Source organism: Saccostrea echinata, unplaced genomic scaffold, assembly GCF_033153115.1.
Source record: "Saccostrea echinata isolate AGI-Se365-2 ecotype Australia unplaced genomic scaffold, CSIRO_AGI_Sech_v1 ptg000010l, whole genome shotgun sequence".
Lineage (NCBI taxonomy): Eukaryota > Metazoa > Mollusca > Bivalvia > Ostreida > Ostreidae > Saccostrea > Saccostrea echinata.
The window spans coordinates 12,965,007-12,981,795 of record NW_026889759.1 but is presented as its reverse complement, the minus strand read 5'-3'; the positions used below and the strand labels follow the sequence as shown (position 1 = coordinate 12,981,795).

Below are 16,789 nucleotides of genomic sequence, written 5' to 3'. Positions count from 1 at the left end.
GGCAAAGTAGTGGATTTTCCTCTTTGAGCAACCAATTTTAAACATGTATCCGTAAAATATATGGGGAAAAATCTTAACAATATTAAAATCAGGAATTAAAAAATGTTTTACAAACATATATTCATAAGAAAAACAGTGTTTTCTTCACCTCAGCATCCAGCACAACAAGTTTAACTTGGTTGAATAATGAAGGAATCTGGGCATGTTGACCTACAATATGGCGGCCATAGGGAAATAACTCCTGCTTCAATTGCTTCAATGGAAAACTCTCTGTTGGGTCTTTTGTAATCTTAGAAAACTTAATTATGCAGTAAGTGGAGTAGCCTTTGTCATATTGAATAAAGATGATTGTAATGAAGAACACGTTCAGAACAAAACTTTTTCTGCTAAAATTTGTCTTCGCATTTACCCTGTGTCTACTGTTGTTTCTCTGATCATTATTATATTAAATGCTGTCAAAAACACAAGATTCTTGCAATTTAGGTAGAACTTTTTTTTTATTTTCAGTAGAAACACAAGTGAGGATTACATCAACTCAGCTCAAGTGGGTTTAAACCCAGTTTACTTGATGGTGGCTTACTTAATAAACCTACATTAAGACATTATCATAGGTGTGAATACGGGTATGAATGTGTCAACATCTTTCTTAAACAGGTTGGGCACAATTCCCTTCTTTAGTAACTGTTACGCTAAAAGGGAATTGTTTCTCTTTTCAGTAATAAAAAACATAACTGTATAAGGGAATTTTCACTAGTTTCCCCTCTATTCTTGTGTTTGCTTTGAGTAAAAGATTAAGTGCAAGAATATTTTCACATCCTCTAAATATTTATAGTCTATTAAGTGTATGTATGCTTAAAACTGCAATATTTACCACTGCAAAACACTGAAAATGAGTGATAAAATATTTCTACGATATATATTTCTTACGGAAGCCTATCGGTGCTAAAAATGTAAGATTGAATTCGTACAGCACTTGCTTACTCATACATGAAATAAATTAATTCATTCTAATTTCATTATATATATGTATCATTTCTTTCAAAGACACTGTAAAAATATTTTTCCAATACCACTTCTTCTTTTACAGACGCAAATTATTATTTTAAATATTAAAAGATATTTATTCAAAGATGGTTTTAGAATGAATGCCCTTAAAAGATCCCAAATTTTTCAAATCATTTCTCAATGGAGAAAATTAAAGTAAAAGTTGTGGATTACTGTTGCGTATGAGTTTAAATTTCTATGCATGTTCAAAAAATGTCACCTCCATGAAGCCAAGCTCTGAAATTTTACGTTTTTGAATAAATAATAATAATATACTTCCAAGGGAAAAATTCACACCTGTTGCAAGAATACTCACAATGTTTACACACTTTATACAGTAATGTTTTTTTATTACTGAAAAGAGGAAGAATTCCCTTTTAGTGTAACAGTTACTAAAGAAGAGAATTGCGCCCAACCTGTTAAATCAACTTTTTAAGTGACCTGGTCTGGTAAAATCACTAGATTTAGCTACCATCAGGTCCAGGAAAATCACTATATTTAGCTATATAGCTTAATTTACCTATATAGCTTTATAATATAGCTTTATTTAGCTATTTTAGAATAAGTTTCTGTTTTATGAAAAGCAAACAAAAAGTCGCATGAAAATTATGGCTGATATTTTTTTAAAAAGGTTTGATAAAAACAACCTAAGGCATAGATAGTAAAAACATTGCCTCTTTTAAACACTTTTTAACCAAAAAATGCATCTCTATTGTTTGGATAGCTGTCCATTACTGGAAGTGCGATGAGGCATGACTAAGTGTGATTGCCTTGCATTGTGCTGAATTGTTACCAATCAATTATCTTGTTGACCAAAACTGCTTTTCTTTGTTAAAGTAGCTGCTTATTCACAGATTAACTGTTATACATAGCCCCAAAACTTTTAGATCTTTGCAATTGCACAAAAGGAGAAACATTTTTAAAAGTGGGTTTTTGGTGAATTGTTTTCAGTCCATTTCAAAGTTGAAAACTAATACTGCCTCATTATGCGACTTTTCGTCTGCTTTTCATAAAACAGAAATTTACTCTGAAATAGCTAAATAAAGCTATATTTATAGGTAAATAAAGCTATATAGGTAGATTTAGCTATATAGCTAAATATAGTGATTTTCCTAGACCTGACCATGGCTACGTAGCTTGAATTACCTACATAGCTTTATTTACTTACCTGAAGTAGCTTGATTTAGCTACTAGATCAAAATTATTTCTTAAATTAGCATTTTTACCAGAAAGTGCAGAAAATTTTAGCTAAATAGCTAAATGTACTGATTGTACTGGACCTGGTGACTTAAATAAAAGTATTCAATTTTTATTCATTTATCTTAACGACCAGGAAGACGCTCTCTTATGATATTGATATGTATCTTTGCATAAAAAAGGATAAAAATAGTTTAATAATTCAAAACAAACAAATTACAACTTAAAAACCAGGTACTTACGCCATCTCAGTATACCCAAAATTTCATGGAGCGTTCGTAGCAACTACTGATGTCGTTTTTCCCCAGATCTTCAACAATTAACGTAAATGTCAGATGGAGTTTACAAATACTTCTGATAAATATTCTTACAAAAAATCAATTTTATCCTTTCATTTTCATACAATATCCAATGTTTATCATTTTTTCACAAGACAAAACTTGAACCCAAAATAAGCGGGTCCAAATGAATCTCCGTACACGAAAGAGTGCTTAATTTTTTTTAACAGGTCGTACTTATTATAATTCGGTTAAATCTGATTTGTTTTTTTTTTTTTTTTTTAAAGATTTTAAATTTCCGTACATATTTACTTCATCTATTTAATGAAAGCAAATGATTGTCCACCTCTTCATCCTTCCCCGCTTCCCGAATCGGGGTAATTGATTTCTAACAGTAAAGGTATATTTTAGACCTTGAAAGTCGTTATGAGTCTTGAAATAAAAATTACTAACAAATGATAATTTTCCTGCAAACTAAAATAATATCATTCATTTGACTCAGATATGGAAAAGGTATTGTTCGAAAAATATTACAAATTTTAACGTTAATTTTTTGTTTTATTGGTGATGTTAGAAAAATATTACAAATTTTAATATTATTTTCGCTTTGTTAATTCGTGAATCATCAGGATGTGTGACTACACTATCTGACAAAAACTTGTCAATATCAGAACTAAACTTGCCTCGCTGATGGACATGTCATTGTTGTGCGTGCTCTTTTAAGTTCATGGTCTTTTATTAATCTTTTTGTGAAATGTTTTGATAAAATCAAGGCGTATTCCTCGATACCTGCAATAAATCAGATTGATATTTTACAATGACACATAGGTAAATGCCATCCATGTTCAACTTTAAAGAAATTTAATTGAAAGAAGATTATCACATACTTGATTTTTTTTAAACTGAACTTAATGCACTTTTTTAACTCTGCAGATAAAATTTTTATTATGCAAACATTTATTTCATTGTACTTTGTAAGTTTTGAATACAGACCAACGCCCAATTACAATATAATGTACGATATGAAGTTGTTTATAGGGTTTCCCCATATATAGGGTTTCTTAAGTGAAGACTACAAATGAATAACTATTGATAATTGTATGATATCGATGCACTGTAACATACATCATCAAAGAAAATCCACGTATCTAAATCTAAGTAGTCTGTCATTTGAAACCAGTCAATTCTCTCTCTCATTTTTTGACGGGAATTGAAAATGAGGTGGGTGGGTGTGAGACGAATTTTACAAAATTTATTTCTTTAGTCTAGGGAATAAATAACAAAACATATAGACGAATTCTTCTTTTTTTAATACTTTGTATACACTAGAGTACGTCCATTTTCATGAGAATTCTTGCACTTTGAAATAGCAGGTGGTGATGAGATGTTTTAGACTTGTGTAAACAGTTCAAATAACTTGCTGTCAGGAACAGTTCCTCTCAGGTCCCCACTAATCAATAGTCTCTGAATCTGTGTCTCGCCCAAAATAGACCCCTGTGTTTATTTTCAGCTAACCGATATCTTCTTAAACAAAAGACCTAAAATTAATGATGTGAGGGGCTCCGATTAGGATCTGAAGACGGGATATCATATTTAATCTGCAAAGAAGATATTCATCAATAAAAAAAAATTACAAGGGCGTGTTTATCAAATTAATAAATCTTCAAGCATATCTAACTCCTCGTCGGAATCTATCCATTAATAAACTATCACACCCAGTCATAAACTGTACAAAATGGAGCCATATCGTGCTCTGTCCACCATGGTGACAGAGGATATACAATAATAGATAGTCTTTTAAGGTCTTTGAATTTTAAACTAGGACACAGATAACCCAACGAGAACTAGAAAATTCGTCATGTAAAAAGAATTGAATATATTTTTCAAAATGTTTCAAGTTCTTTAAAGGATGCTATTGTAACATATATTTAGACAAATGGTAAATAAAAACGAATACTCATTTTTAATTTTTTTTTTCTTGGACGGTTAAAATTGTATATACCTGTACAGAATTTTTAAGTCTTCACCTCATGCGCCGATCCAGGAATTTTCTCCAATGGATGGTGTGGGCATACCCACTAAAAAATCAAACAAAAACAAAAAACGTAAACAACTTGTCAAATCCGAAAAACCTATTTCGCGGACATTGGGGCGGGGGTGGGGGGTGGGGGTTAGGACAAATTGTTTCCCTTCATATATTTCTGCTGACCCCTGTCCATTTTACCCGAGGTCCGTGTTTTCTAAGGGGGGAGGCGCAAGATCAAGTTTTCCTTACTTTACTGTGCAAATTTGAAAACTCTGAAAGTCCAGAAAGGGAAGGGGGTCAGGACCCGTTCCCCACACGCTAGATACGCGTATGCACGTAACATGTTTGTTTTCGTTCACATTCTCGCACAAAATAGTCATGTGCAAATTTTAAATCATGAAATTCAAAATTTGTACGTTTAATTCCAAAACAATTCAATTTTTTCTGATGACAGTAAAATAAGATTTTCAAAAATTTCATGAAAAAAAAAAAAATAATAATGATGATGCAAACCGCAAATATTACTAAAGTTTACAAATTAGAAAATGAATTTTTACAGAAAGATGGCCAGTAAAGTTTCATCAGTCTTACGTCAACAGCTTTTGGAAGAAAAAACATACGTATGTATTCATTTACATAGAAGTCTCTGAGACGGTACTTGCATCTATTTCTGAGTAAAATTAAAACTACTCTCATAAAATCTAGTTTTGTTGCATGAAATTTAATCTCTATGGAAAATCATAGACAACCAGAACTCGAATAAAATGAATTCCAATTTTGATTTTAAGTAAAAAAAAATTATTGTAGAAGTAATTCTCAATGACTTTGCAAACAAAAAAGACAAATATTCCTTGAATTTTCTCCAACTTCAGAAAAAAGAAAATTCAGAATGTTGCATTCAAAGGACAATCAAACGATTGTGATACAGATATCTCCATAAAATTCGTACGCTATACTGTTTATACATGTAATTAATTTTATATTGACTGAGTGGAAGGAAAAAACAAAATATATTCCATCCAGTAAATTCAAAACACATCATCACCCAGTAAATCAAAATATACTATCACTCGGTAAATTAAATTTTACGATTGAATAATGTGATAAAATAATGTGTGCTATAGATTTGATGAAACTGCACAGTCGCTTGTTTGTTCACTACGCTCAGACCATACAATGGTATATGAGGTATATGAACATATTTACATATATACAGAGTACAAAGTCAAATTAGGAAGCGTCATTATTACAAAATAATAGAGTATTACTGAAAACATGCCATATTCTTTTAAAGATCTGTCCGTATTAGTCCATCTACCAGTCGCCGAGAATACAGGCAGATGAAAATTCATGCACTTATGATGCCCTCTGCTACCGTATGAGATTCATCATTTTCAAATATTTAGTTTACTTTTATGATATTATTTCATTACAGTTTGACGAGTAATACATATAAAAGTCCACCAAAAGACATAAAATTCTAAAGTCATGTAGGTACGAGTGCCATAATCAGGTACATGACTTTAACACTGATATTTAAATTTTTTATTTTAATTTCATAATTAATATAATCATTAAATTTTAATTCAAAAGTTAAGAATTCTAAGCGACAAAAGTCAAGGTTACCTCTTAAGTAATAAAAGACACAGTTCTGACACATATGAATAATAAGTGTACTTTTTTTCGTTTACATCGATAACTTAACACATTTTAAAATACAATTCTCAAGTCTAATATAAATCATTTATTGCATGCGAGCGTTCCGTTATTCCTCTCACTGTCTTAAACAATTCACCTGTGAAAAATGATACTATTTATTTGAAAACTTGTACAATGTCACATTCGGATCTGAATAGGTTTATGTAAAAAGCTATCCTGCTGTGCAAATACTTGATTTTTTTTTATCCAGAACAAGAGAAATCGACAAGTTCTTCAATTATTTACATGTGTATCGGAACTTATCTTTAACTTCAGTCGATAAGAAAATAGTTATACACATTTTATTTAATTAGGTTTGGATCAATTAATCGAACTTCCACTGACCGCAATTTGATATATGTGGAGCAATGTGATAAGTAAGGAGTTACAATGTTTTACAATATTCAATACAAACTTTGGTGTCACATTGAGTCGTTTTATCTATGCAATTAATCTTCTTCGCTCTTGTCAATACATCGGTTGATCTCTGTTATTTGGCCCGGTATGCTTTTTTCTCCTTGTATCAATACGCTGAAAATGTGTAATGTATTTGTAAATATCTGATCGGAGACAAATAGATTATAATTTAATAATTTACGGATTTAGAAATGATCTCCGGCTCAGGATTTCATCAATGGCGACCGTAGTTTGGTCTTCGAGGCAAAGGTTGTAGCCCGAGATTGTTTTTGATATACTGTTAGTCTGCGACTGTGATAACCGAGCGATAACCATCTCAGAAGCGTGTGTTAGGTCGTACCCCGAATTGGACGATTCTGATTTGTTACCGACAAGAAGGAATGTCACATGACCCTGACATCACGCACGTTTCTGGCACGGGTCTTTTACTGAAAGGCGGAATCATACACATCAACGAGATCGTACATCAAGAGTCCTGGGAAAATAGTCACAATTAACCTCCATTCAAGATATCGTGTTCACGACTGATTTACAAGTTGGCCATGATTGAAAATCGTCGACCCTTGTATACATTTGATAAAAAGTATCTTTCTTTGGCATCAGAGGTACAATAGAAAATTAGCGACCAATTAATCATGGCGCTATAATAATTGCTAAATTAATAAAGACCCTTCTAAAAAAGTTATAAGTTACAAAAAGTTAGCTCTTTTTTTTTTTTGCATGAAAAGGTTCAAATTTCAGCTTCATAGAACAACCACTATACCTCTATTCATCGAGAAGGTTCTAAACCATATGCTTGTTTATGAAATTATCATTAGGGTTTGATTTCTTTACTTATATTTTAATATTTTTCATAGCTTAGTTATATATTTTTTGAGAAATAATAGATTGTGCAACTAAATCATCAAAATCACACAAATATTTTTTTTTGTTTTTGTTAACGTTTTGTGTTTTCCCCCTTTTTATTGTTTTGTTTGTTTGTTTTGAAATATTTTATTGACAATATGTCAAAGGGATTGGACACAAGTTCTAAAAACTTGGATAGTCCTCTCCCATTTTTTGTTTGTTTGTTTGTGTTTTTGTTTTGCTTTGTTTTTTGCTCTGATTTTTTTGTTTTGTTTTCCCCCCTAGTATTGTCTTCAAAATCGATATAGACGTCACTGCAATACCACTACATGTATATTAACTTTGTCTCCAAATAATTGCAATTTCAACTGAGAACAACGATGAAAAATATCTGAATATGTAACACAAGGAAATTTTTTTTGAAATCTTTAATATTACTTACGAACTAATACATTTTACCTATGGGATCTTTTATATAACACTGATGGTACCATGCAGACACTTGAAAGGCGGTGTACTATACAGACAAAAATAGCACAAAAACTGCCAGTCTCTGTTTATGCAACGTCAACCCGAGGACGTATCCACGACTCTATAGTGGAATAAGATCCACGAAAATCGTTAAGATTTCGGGATTGTGTAAATACGACATTCCGGTCCTGGAAAGACTTCATGGCTTGGTACACTGCGTCTAAAAATGTCCGGAATTCTCCTATTACAATTGTCTCTGGAATGCAAAGGATGTTCAACAATTTCAATCTCTTCCAACAAGTATTTCAAAACAAATAAACGGCGAGGAAACGGCTTTAAATGAATAAACGATCTTTATACAATGTTCATAATGTTTGATATATTTATTGCCCTCCTATCAAAGTATCAGTTTATCAACAAAACCACCCCAAATGTCAGTGAGACATGTGGAGATACATATATATAAACGATGAATTCTTGAAGAAGTGTATCGCACTCGAAGTTTCTTCGACTTTTTTGACTCCAGCTTATTGTGCAGAGGAACTGATTTTAAGTGCAACGTATTAGAAGTAGAAGTCAGTGTTGATGAAAAGTTGAGAGAAGTACCAATTTAGTAGTTGATTTACATGTACATGTGTATTTAGGAAAGAAGGAAAACGTAGATAAATCAAAAAGACTACAATTATATATAAGTAAATGTCAAGAACTTGTCAAACTAACCCGGTAACCACGGTAAAGATCAAATGGGAAAGATCGATAGAAGACCGAAAATCACCAATCATGGAATCTCTTATAACAGGTCCCCCTTCCCCCGATAGTACGATGCACCTCACGTACCTCTTTGATACCTCAATTCTGGCTGTTTCGGTAGTAAAATATAAATCATTTTAATTGTGTCACTTATTAGACATTAGTTTATAGCATATATATATATATATATATATATATATATATATATATATATATATATATATATATATATATATATATATATATATATATATATATATATATATATATAAAATATTAATTTTTAATAAATAAATCAGGCCCACATGAAACAGCCTTAAACTTGAGTCAAAATTTGAGTCATTCATAAAATGTATATTCATTATAAACTGACACTTGAAAATTAATATATATATATATATATATATATATATATATATATATATATATATATATATATATATATATATATATATATATATATATAATGAGAATCAGATACTAGTAATGGATAACTTCATTGACGAACAGGTATGAAAATTCAACCACAGATCAATCAGTGATTATTTTCAATAATCGATGAATAATTGTTTAAGTGAATACGTGACATGAATCACCTTGATCACACCTGCCTCCCATTACTCAGTTGCTTTACAGCTGATAGAGAGTGAACTTTGTAATTCAAATATCACACCTAATAACGAATTTTACGTTCAATGTCTACATCTTACTAAATATGACATATATTCAGAGGAGTTTTGTTAGCAAATTGACGAAATCATTCAAGACAAATTTCATACCCACGTGGTCTTTTTTTTTTTTTTTTGGATATCACAGCATGACACACCACCTGTGTTCTATATAGAGAAAAATTAACAAAAACCAACCAAGAATAGAGGATCAATCCATGTATTATTACTTCATATTACTGAAAAAATAATACTTAACGTGATTTATTGGGTACAGTATTTCTTGCATTATTCATGCTTTGCATCAAATCACAGAAATTGGTCTCAGGAATCTGCAGAAATGACCAGTATAACTGTGACGTCGGTTCTCCATTTCTAACATCTGTATCTCCTTTTAAAAGCTTGATCAGCACTTTCTCTCGTGCTGAGTGTTGTATTATTTTCAACGAGATTTTTGCTGCAGGAGCTTAACGTTACGACATTGAGTTTCATTGTTCGTAATTTGCCAAATTTTGCCCTTATAAATGAAGGTATTTTCAATTCTAAATGTATTCCCTGCACTTATGTAAATATGCCATAACTTTCTATATATAAACACATCGCAAAGTAGACGTTTTAATATCATGTAATTGTGAAATTTATTATTTTTATGCTGATGATTTTTCCGCTCGTATGGAGAGCACCTTACGATGCAAGGCAAACCAGACTGAATTCCTTTTGAAGTTCCCTTATCAAAAAGTAATGCGACTCTATCCCTGTTAAATGAAAAAAAGGGGATTTGTCAGTTTATAAACGCATATCAAATGATAAGCAAACACCCATTTAGAGAATAATTTTACAATTCTTCAGCCCAATTTTCCGACCATATATCGTGTTCATACCTCGGTTATTGCACTGTCTCCCCCGCACAAGAATGTATAGTGCTATTCCAAAGGCGTTTTTGTAACGAGCTGTGATTATCATATTTATAACTAGGGTGCGACATAGCAGCTCAAACGATATGTGATAAACCAGCAGTTTGTATGGATAATATTTCATGCCCTTTTACGGGTAGACAGAAATATTTTAAGATCGTAACAGATCATAACGTAAATCAGTATAGAATTGAAAACACCCATCTACTTATTAGTCCTCTGTCAAAATAATATTTGAAACACATTGATTGCATTACAATATCGGATCTTCTTTACTTAAATAACTATGGATCACGAAATATAGGAAGTAATTGAAGTTAAAAAAAGATATCTGCAACCCAGTTTTTTTCTAGACCTGATCAAGATTTCAAAGAAAAAAATCAGAGCATCAGTATGAACGAGACATCTTTGAAGATGTTAAACGAGCTTCATAGACATTGTTTTTATTTCAGTCTTCGGGCTTTGTTTCCTAGCTTTCAAAATAGTGATCTTGCTTATAACAAATGAATTAAAAGAATCGTCAGCAGACATAAAGAGACAAAAATGTCTTGTCATCAATTGGAAGACAAACTTATCTGTACTCTATAAGTTTTCTTTATATTCCAAGGTCGAAAATTGATGGCATATATTAATTGGTCTGTCTGTCTGGAACTTAAATACTGTCCATAATTTGTTAAGTAAACACAAAGAGACTCGTGTTGTGTATCACTATAAAAAAGTTTTTCAACATTCACCCAGGACTATATAGCTTGTAGATGGAAATAAATTTAAGAGTGGTAAACTATTTATTTATTATTAGCATGTACATGTCCTTAGTTCATGCATTTGCCTGCGAAGAAATAATGGCATCCATGGATAGTATGATTGCGATAGAATCTGACAATCAAAGAAAATATGGTTCCGTAACCCTCAAATGAATAATTATAAATAAATATTTTCCAATTTATTAATACGTGTTTACAACAATCCTCCAAAAGAGATTTCACTCTGTCTTTACTGCAATTGTCAGTCTACACGGTCCATTTTGGAATACCAATCCCGATGTACATGTATTTTCATAGTATTTAAATATAAGTTTGTGTGGTAACTGAATATCATTAACTGAATATCATAAAGTTTCAAAGTACTGTATCATGAACTCAACGTGTTTCCAACAATTTTCCAAAAGATATTTTTATGGAATCCGAATAGGACCATGTAGTTCATTATCGTACCATTGAGTATCGACTTAAAGGGGGGGGGGGGGGGGTCACGGTAGCTCAGTCGGTAGAGAGCACGCTCAGTGATCGGAAGGTCGTGTGTTTGAATCATGGTCGCGACTGACCTAGTTCAAATGTACCTGGAGAACTAACCAGAAAAACAAAATGGCTCCATGGATCATAAGTACTGCAGTTCAGTAACGAAAACTGAAAACGTCCATTAGTAATGAATTATATTGGTCTTCTAACGAGGGATTCAAAATAAAACAAAAGACATGATTTTCCTGCTTAATTAATTATCGTAACAGGGTGTTTTATTTTTGACTCATGCAATAATAAAATGATTAGGTAAACTGAAACAATTACGTAAGTGTAACTGTTACTTTTTTGGTGCCCCGCTTTTCCCTTAATAAAGCCTTTTGAGACCTACACAAAATAAACATTAAACATTTTCAAATTGCATCTACCGTTGAATGACCATTAGATTCTAAGGGTAAGTCACTTGAATTATGTTAATAAGCGTGTACATAAATATATTGATAAACTAAATATGAAAAAGAAAAATAATGGTTTCTGCAAGTTCGACAGTCTAAGAGGTACACTCTCTTGTTAAAAATCTGTAAATATGTACAGGAACCACCCGACATTGCCTTCCATCTGTCGTTGGTAACGAGTCCAGCAGCGCACTGGTGGTAATGAATACCTCTTTATTGTATGTAAACATTCAATATACAAGTCCAAACCCCCTGTACATAAATCAAGATTAAAACGGATTCAGAGTAATTGTCCTCACACCCAGTTATTTAGTTAATTCTACCAAAAACTGTTTGAATAAAGTATAGTCAATTGACTAGGTTATGTATATATATAATTTACTTAACCCAAAGAACCCTAGACCAGCTGAATTGGCCGTTTTGACAGCTCTCTCTCTCTCTCTCTCTCTGAAATGTAAATGTGATCAGACTATATGTACAGGCAAAAGGGTTCATGGGTACAAAATTTAAAAAAAAAAAAACATTATATCCCCAACATTTTCATAATTATATATTAAGGTTACTAGAGTTTTTTTTTTTTAAATTCGAGCTTGTCCTAAGCCAGTACATGTATCTCAAAGTGCAAATATTTGAGCGTGTTCTAGGTCTTAACTTTTTTCCGTGCCATTCATAGAAATTACTCTATCCACAACACACGGTATATGCATATCACCGACAAAAGGATCGATTTTTTTTAAAGTCTCCAACAGATTTTAACTGAATTTTTTTCTTTATTATTTGTTTTGATTCCTTTGCTAACTTTCATATTTATCTGTAAATACCAAGATATTTCACAAGAGCGGATTAAAAATACGTTTTTGTTTTGGGAACTTAACGTACGTGATTTACACGTGAAACACAAAAAAATGAAATAAGGTTATCTCTAGATTAAAGTTAATTCTTACCTGTTTTGGGATTGTCATTTTTTTTTAAGTGCGGAAAGCTGGAGAACACGAAGAGAAAGATCGAAGGCTTTCTTGACAGATGTTTGAAAAAAAAACTGCCTATATTAAACAATTATTACAGAGCAAAGAATCCCCTGGATGAATTGTTATAATTATAACAAATTCTTCCCAATGGACGAAGTTCTGCTACATACTAGTAGCAAGGATTCCGCATAGCCGATCTTCCTACATTTACATATCGGTTCTGATTTTACATGTACAATTAATTAAAGGGACATAGCCAGATTGGCTTAACCCACGATTTTTTTTTATTTTTAACTTCCATTTTCATTGTTTAAAATGCATTACATTGGGTATTTCCAACAGACCAAAATCTTAATGTTAACTGTCATGAAAATGCATCTCATGTCACATTAAACACGGTTTATAGTGATTTTTTGTTTACAAATAAAATGTTTTAAACATTAAAAACCGGGAATAACTCAGAAAAAATTCGATCGTATGACACAATTTTTAAAAATCGGAATAATCATAATCCGGATACTAAATCACAGGCGCCTGAAGTATGGATCTATAGCCCCCCTCCACCCCCTCTTGCTTATAATTTCTCTAACATTTAAAATTTCCCCGTTAATTACATCCATATATGTCGTTCTATACAAGGTCATTCTCTAAACTTTAGAAAAAGTACAATCTGCTTGCATAGAACGAAATATGGATGTGATTGATGAGGAAATTTTTTTTATATTTTTGAGAAAATATAAGCTCTTATATTTTTTTAATTAAAAAGGGGGGTGGGGTGGGGTATCGGTCCACTTTTCAGGCGCCTGTGACAAAATTGGTGGAACATTTACTATATATATCGGGATGTAACAAATAGGGGAAAATTTTCTGTATATATATATATATATATAGCAATTATACCTAGGGAGAAGATTTGCAATATAGCATTTCTTCCGTAGGGGCTTGATTGATTGAATGTTGTTTGACGTCCCATTTGAGAATTTTTCACTCATATAGAGACGTCACCGTATGCCGGTGAAGGGCTATACTCGGAACTCAGGGACATTGAGCAGTGAGGGTTCTTTATCGTGCCAAAGCCTACCGTGGCACGGGACCTCGGTTTTTAAAACTTACCGATAGACCCGTGACTTTCACTTCTAGTGCCGGGCGCTTGGCGAAGGAACATTTACGTCTTAGGTTTGACGCGGCGCGGCGAACGAGAATCGAACCCGGGCCTCACGATCACGAAGCGAGCGCACTACCACTAGACTACCATGACCTGCATGTTCTTCCGTGGGGGAAGATTTGCTATATTGTAAATTATCCAGGGGGAAGGGTTGCTATATAGCAAATCTGATGAAGGGCTGCTATATTGCAAATCTTCCCCGGGGAATTTTTGCAACAGGGAGAGCCTTTGCTATAGAAACCAGAATATAATCATTGATAAAAGTATCGTATCGGGGAACAAAAGTGCATTGTTAAAGGTTAATAATTAATGGTAAAATGTGCTTATAATTGCTCTTCTACAAAATGTTGTACTCAGTTCGACTTATTTGATCATCTTGGTCTTCTTTTCTTGGTCTTTGTGAGACTGCATATAACATAAGGGTTAGCACTGGATAACGCAATATACCGTGCGTTGCTTGTCCGTGAGATGAGCATCGGCATCATAAACACGTCATGTTGGCATGTTACTTGTAATTTCTACTGCAGATTCAACTTGGCATTTGCTGAAAATACTTTTATTTTGAAAAATCGAATACATTTTTACTCTGCAGTCAAAGGAACTTTTAATAATGTAATGATAGGGCGACTTTCTTCGTCGATTCTCGAGCGAGGGAATGAAGTGCACAATCGTCACACCATAACTTTATAATTTCTCTTATTTCTGTTAAAATTGTGTTTTAAATTCACAATCGCAGCAGCAGACATTCATTTTGCCTCTAAATTTTCTATCTTCCTTCCTTAATCCCACGCAGGATATGAAGAAACTTGTTAACATTTATTGATTTATGAGGCATGATAAATCATTTAATAAAGTAGCGGGAGAAAAGTATAGCTTTAAAAGGGAAAAAATCATTGGTATACAAATTGAAAAGAAAGTTTATTCATGTAAATGAGTTCGCGAGTATTAATCAGTATTCTTAAGAGTAACAGTCATCAATGGTGGGCGACTTCCGATCGATATGGACAAGGGTGTCCCATCATTCATCATTACTCCCCCTACCTCAGACTAAATCGTCAACGGAAACTCTTGGTTCCTTCTTTTTTATATGAATAAAATTTAGACACAATCCATCTTCCTCAGTTTAGAAGAATTGCAACAAGGAAGCAAACTACTAAAATAAGAATCTGTGTACTATTTATTTTGAACACCTTTAGCTCATCTGAACCACAGCGTCAAACGTAGGGGAGAGGGTGTATAAATTATATATAAAGATTTTATCATTTATAACAAGACTAGAATATGTAAGTCTGAAATCAATCAACACACTGTAAATTAGATAAGTTGAAAACAAGCACTAGACTTGGACCAACAGTATGGGGTTTTTATTCACATGTGAGGAAGGAAAGAGCACCTCCGGTGATAGCTTTTTAATTATTTCATGTACTAAAGTAATTGTCAAATTTTTGAATAATTAATCCCAGCAAATTTTGTCTTTGAACTAGTATTGTGCTTGAAATATGGAGATAACGAACAGTATTCAAGCTCAAAGTCCATTTAAACAATACAAATCGGGAGCAGAGCAAACACGGACCTCCAAAAAACATCAGAGGTGGATCAGGTGCCATGGAGGAGTGAGCATCCCCTGCCGACCGGTCACACCCGCCGTGTGCTCCTTGTCATGATCGGGAAAAACGGAAAAATCCGTAGACAATTCAGTGTGTAAATAATGGCCTAACAATTAGTATATAAAACGTCAGTCAGCGTTTGACTTAATGATAGGTTGTATTTGCTGACAAGGTCATTGCATCGACCATAAAACTTGCAAAATGATGATTTCAAACGAGACTGTTGATGTCCTTGTTTCATCAACTTGTATGTGTCGTTTACTTATTTAAAAAAAAACGACTAGTGGCATATATAACTGCAGGTGTGCTTTTTTTAATTTTCAAATTAATAAAAAAGAGCATAAAACCAAACATGTCCTATGATACTACAGTTATTGAAAATAGGTGAACTAAAATTGAAAGGATAATATGTATATAAAAAAAGCCTTCCCAAACGTTTTAAAGATAAGCAGATGGTCAATTATTTACTCTTTTAAAATGTTATCAAACACTTTTTAAGGCAGAAAAAAGTAATTCACAGAAAAGTTTTTTCTTGCTAAATACATATGAAATATGAGGGTAGCGAACAGTAATCAAGCTGAAACGTCTATTGGAACAACACAAATAGGGAGCATAGCAAACATGGACCTCTAAAAACATAGAGGTGGGATCAGGTGCCATGGAGGAGTAACCAGCCCTGTCGACCGGTTTATGTATTGTATGTAGTATTAATGATATCGGTTTCTTGATGCACGATTTATGAGGCTAAGCTTTCATTTTTCCAATCCATATACATGTATATGTTATCTTTTTTTTTTTAAAAAAGATAATCTTCATTTATGAATCCAATACAAATGGTAACTAAATTTCTGTTGAAATGGAGACCAATCACTAAATAACTACATTACTTGCTATTCAAAAAATGCAATATACACAGAGGTGAGGGTGACATTTCTTGCAATGTCGCTGAAATAAGTTTGTGGTTGCTTCAGAATTTCCTCAGATTTGAGTCAACCCTTGGATAAATTTAAATAAATAGATAAAATCCAAAAATTGTTCAAATATCAT

General features: G+C 32.6%; 2 protein-coding genes across 2 annotated transcripts in view; one reads left to right on the top strand and one right to left on the bottom strand.

Moving 5' to 3' along the window:
- The window catches only part of LOC133184415 (coiled-coil and C2 domain-containing protein 2A-like), a 42,190-nt gene extending 39,626 nt beyond the window's left edge, over positions 1-2,564 (bottom strand). Inside the window, exon 1 of the mRNA XM_061319485.1 lies at positions 2,484-2,564. Coding sequence (XP_061175469.1) covers positions 2,484-2,488 — 5 coding nt within the window. The 5' untranslated portion in view covers positions 2,489-2,564. The remainder of the gene's footprint in view (positions 1-2,483) is intronic.
- The window catches only part of LOC133184428 (phospholipid phosphatase 1-like), a 181,299-nt gene that overhangs the window by 59,094 nt on the left and 105,416 nt on the right, over positions 1-16,789 (top strand). The gene's annotated exons all lie outside the window — the stretch shown is intronic.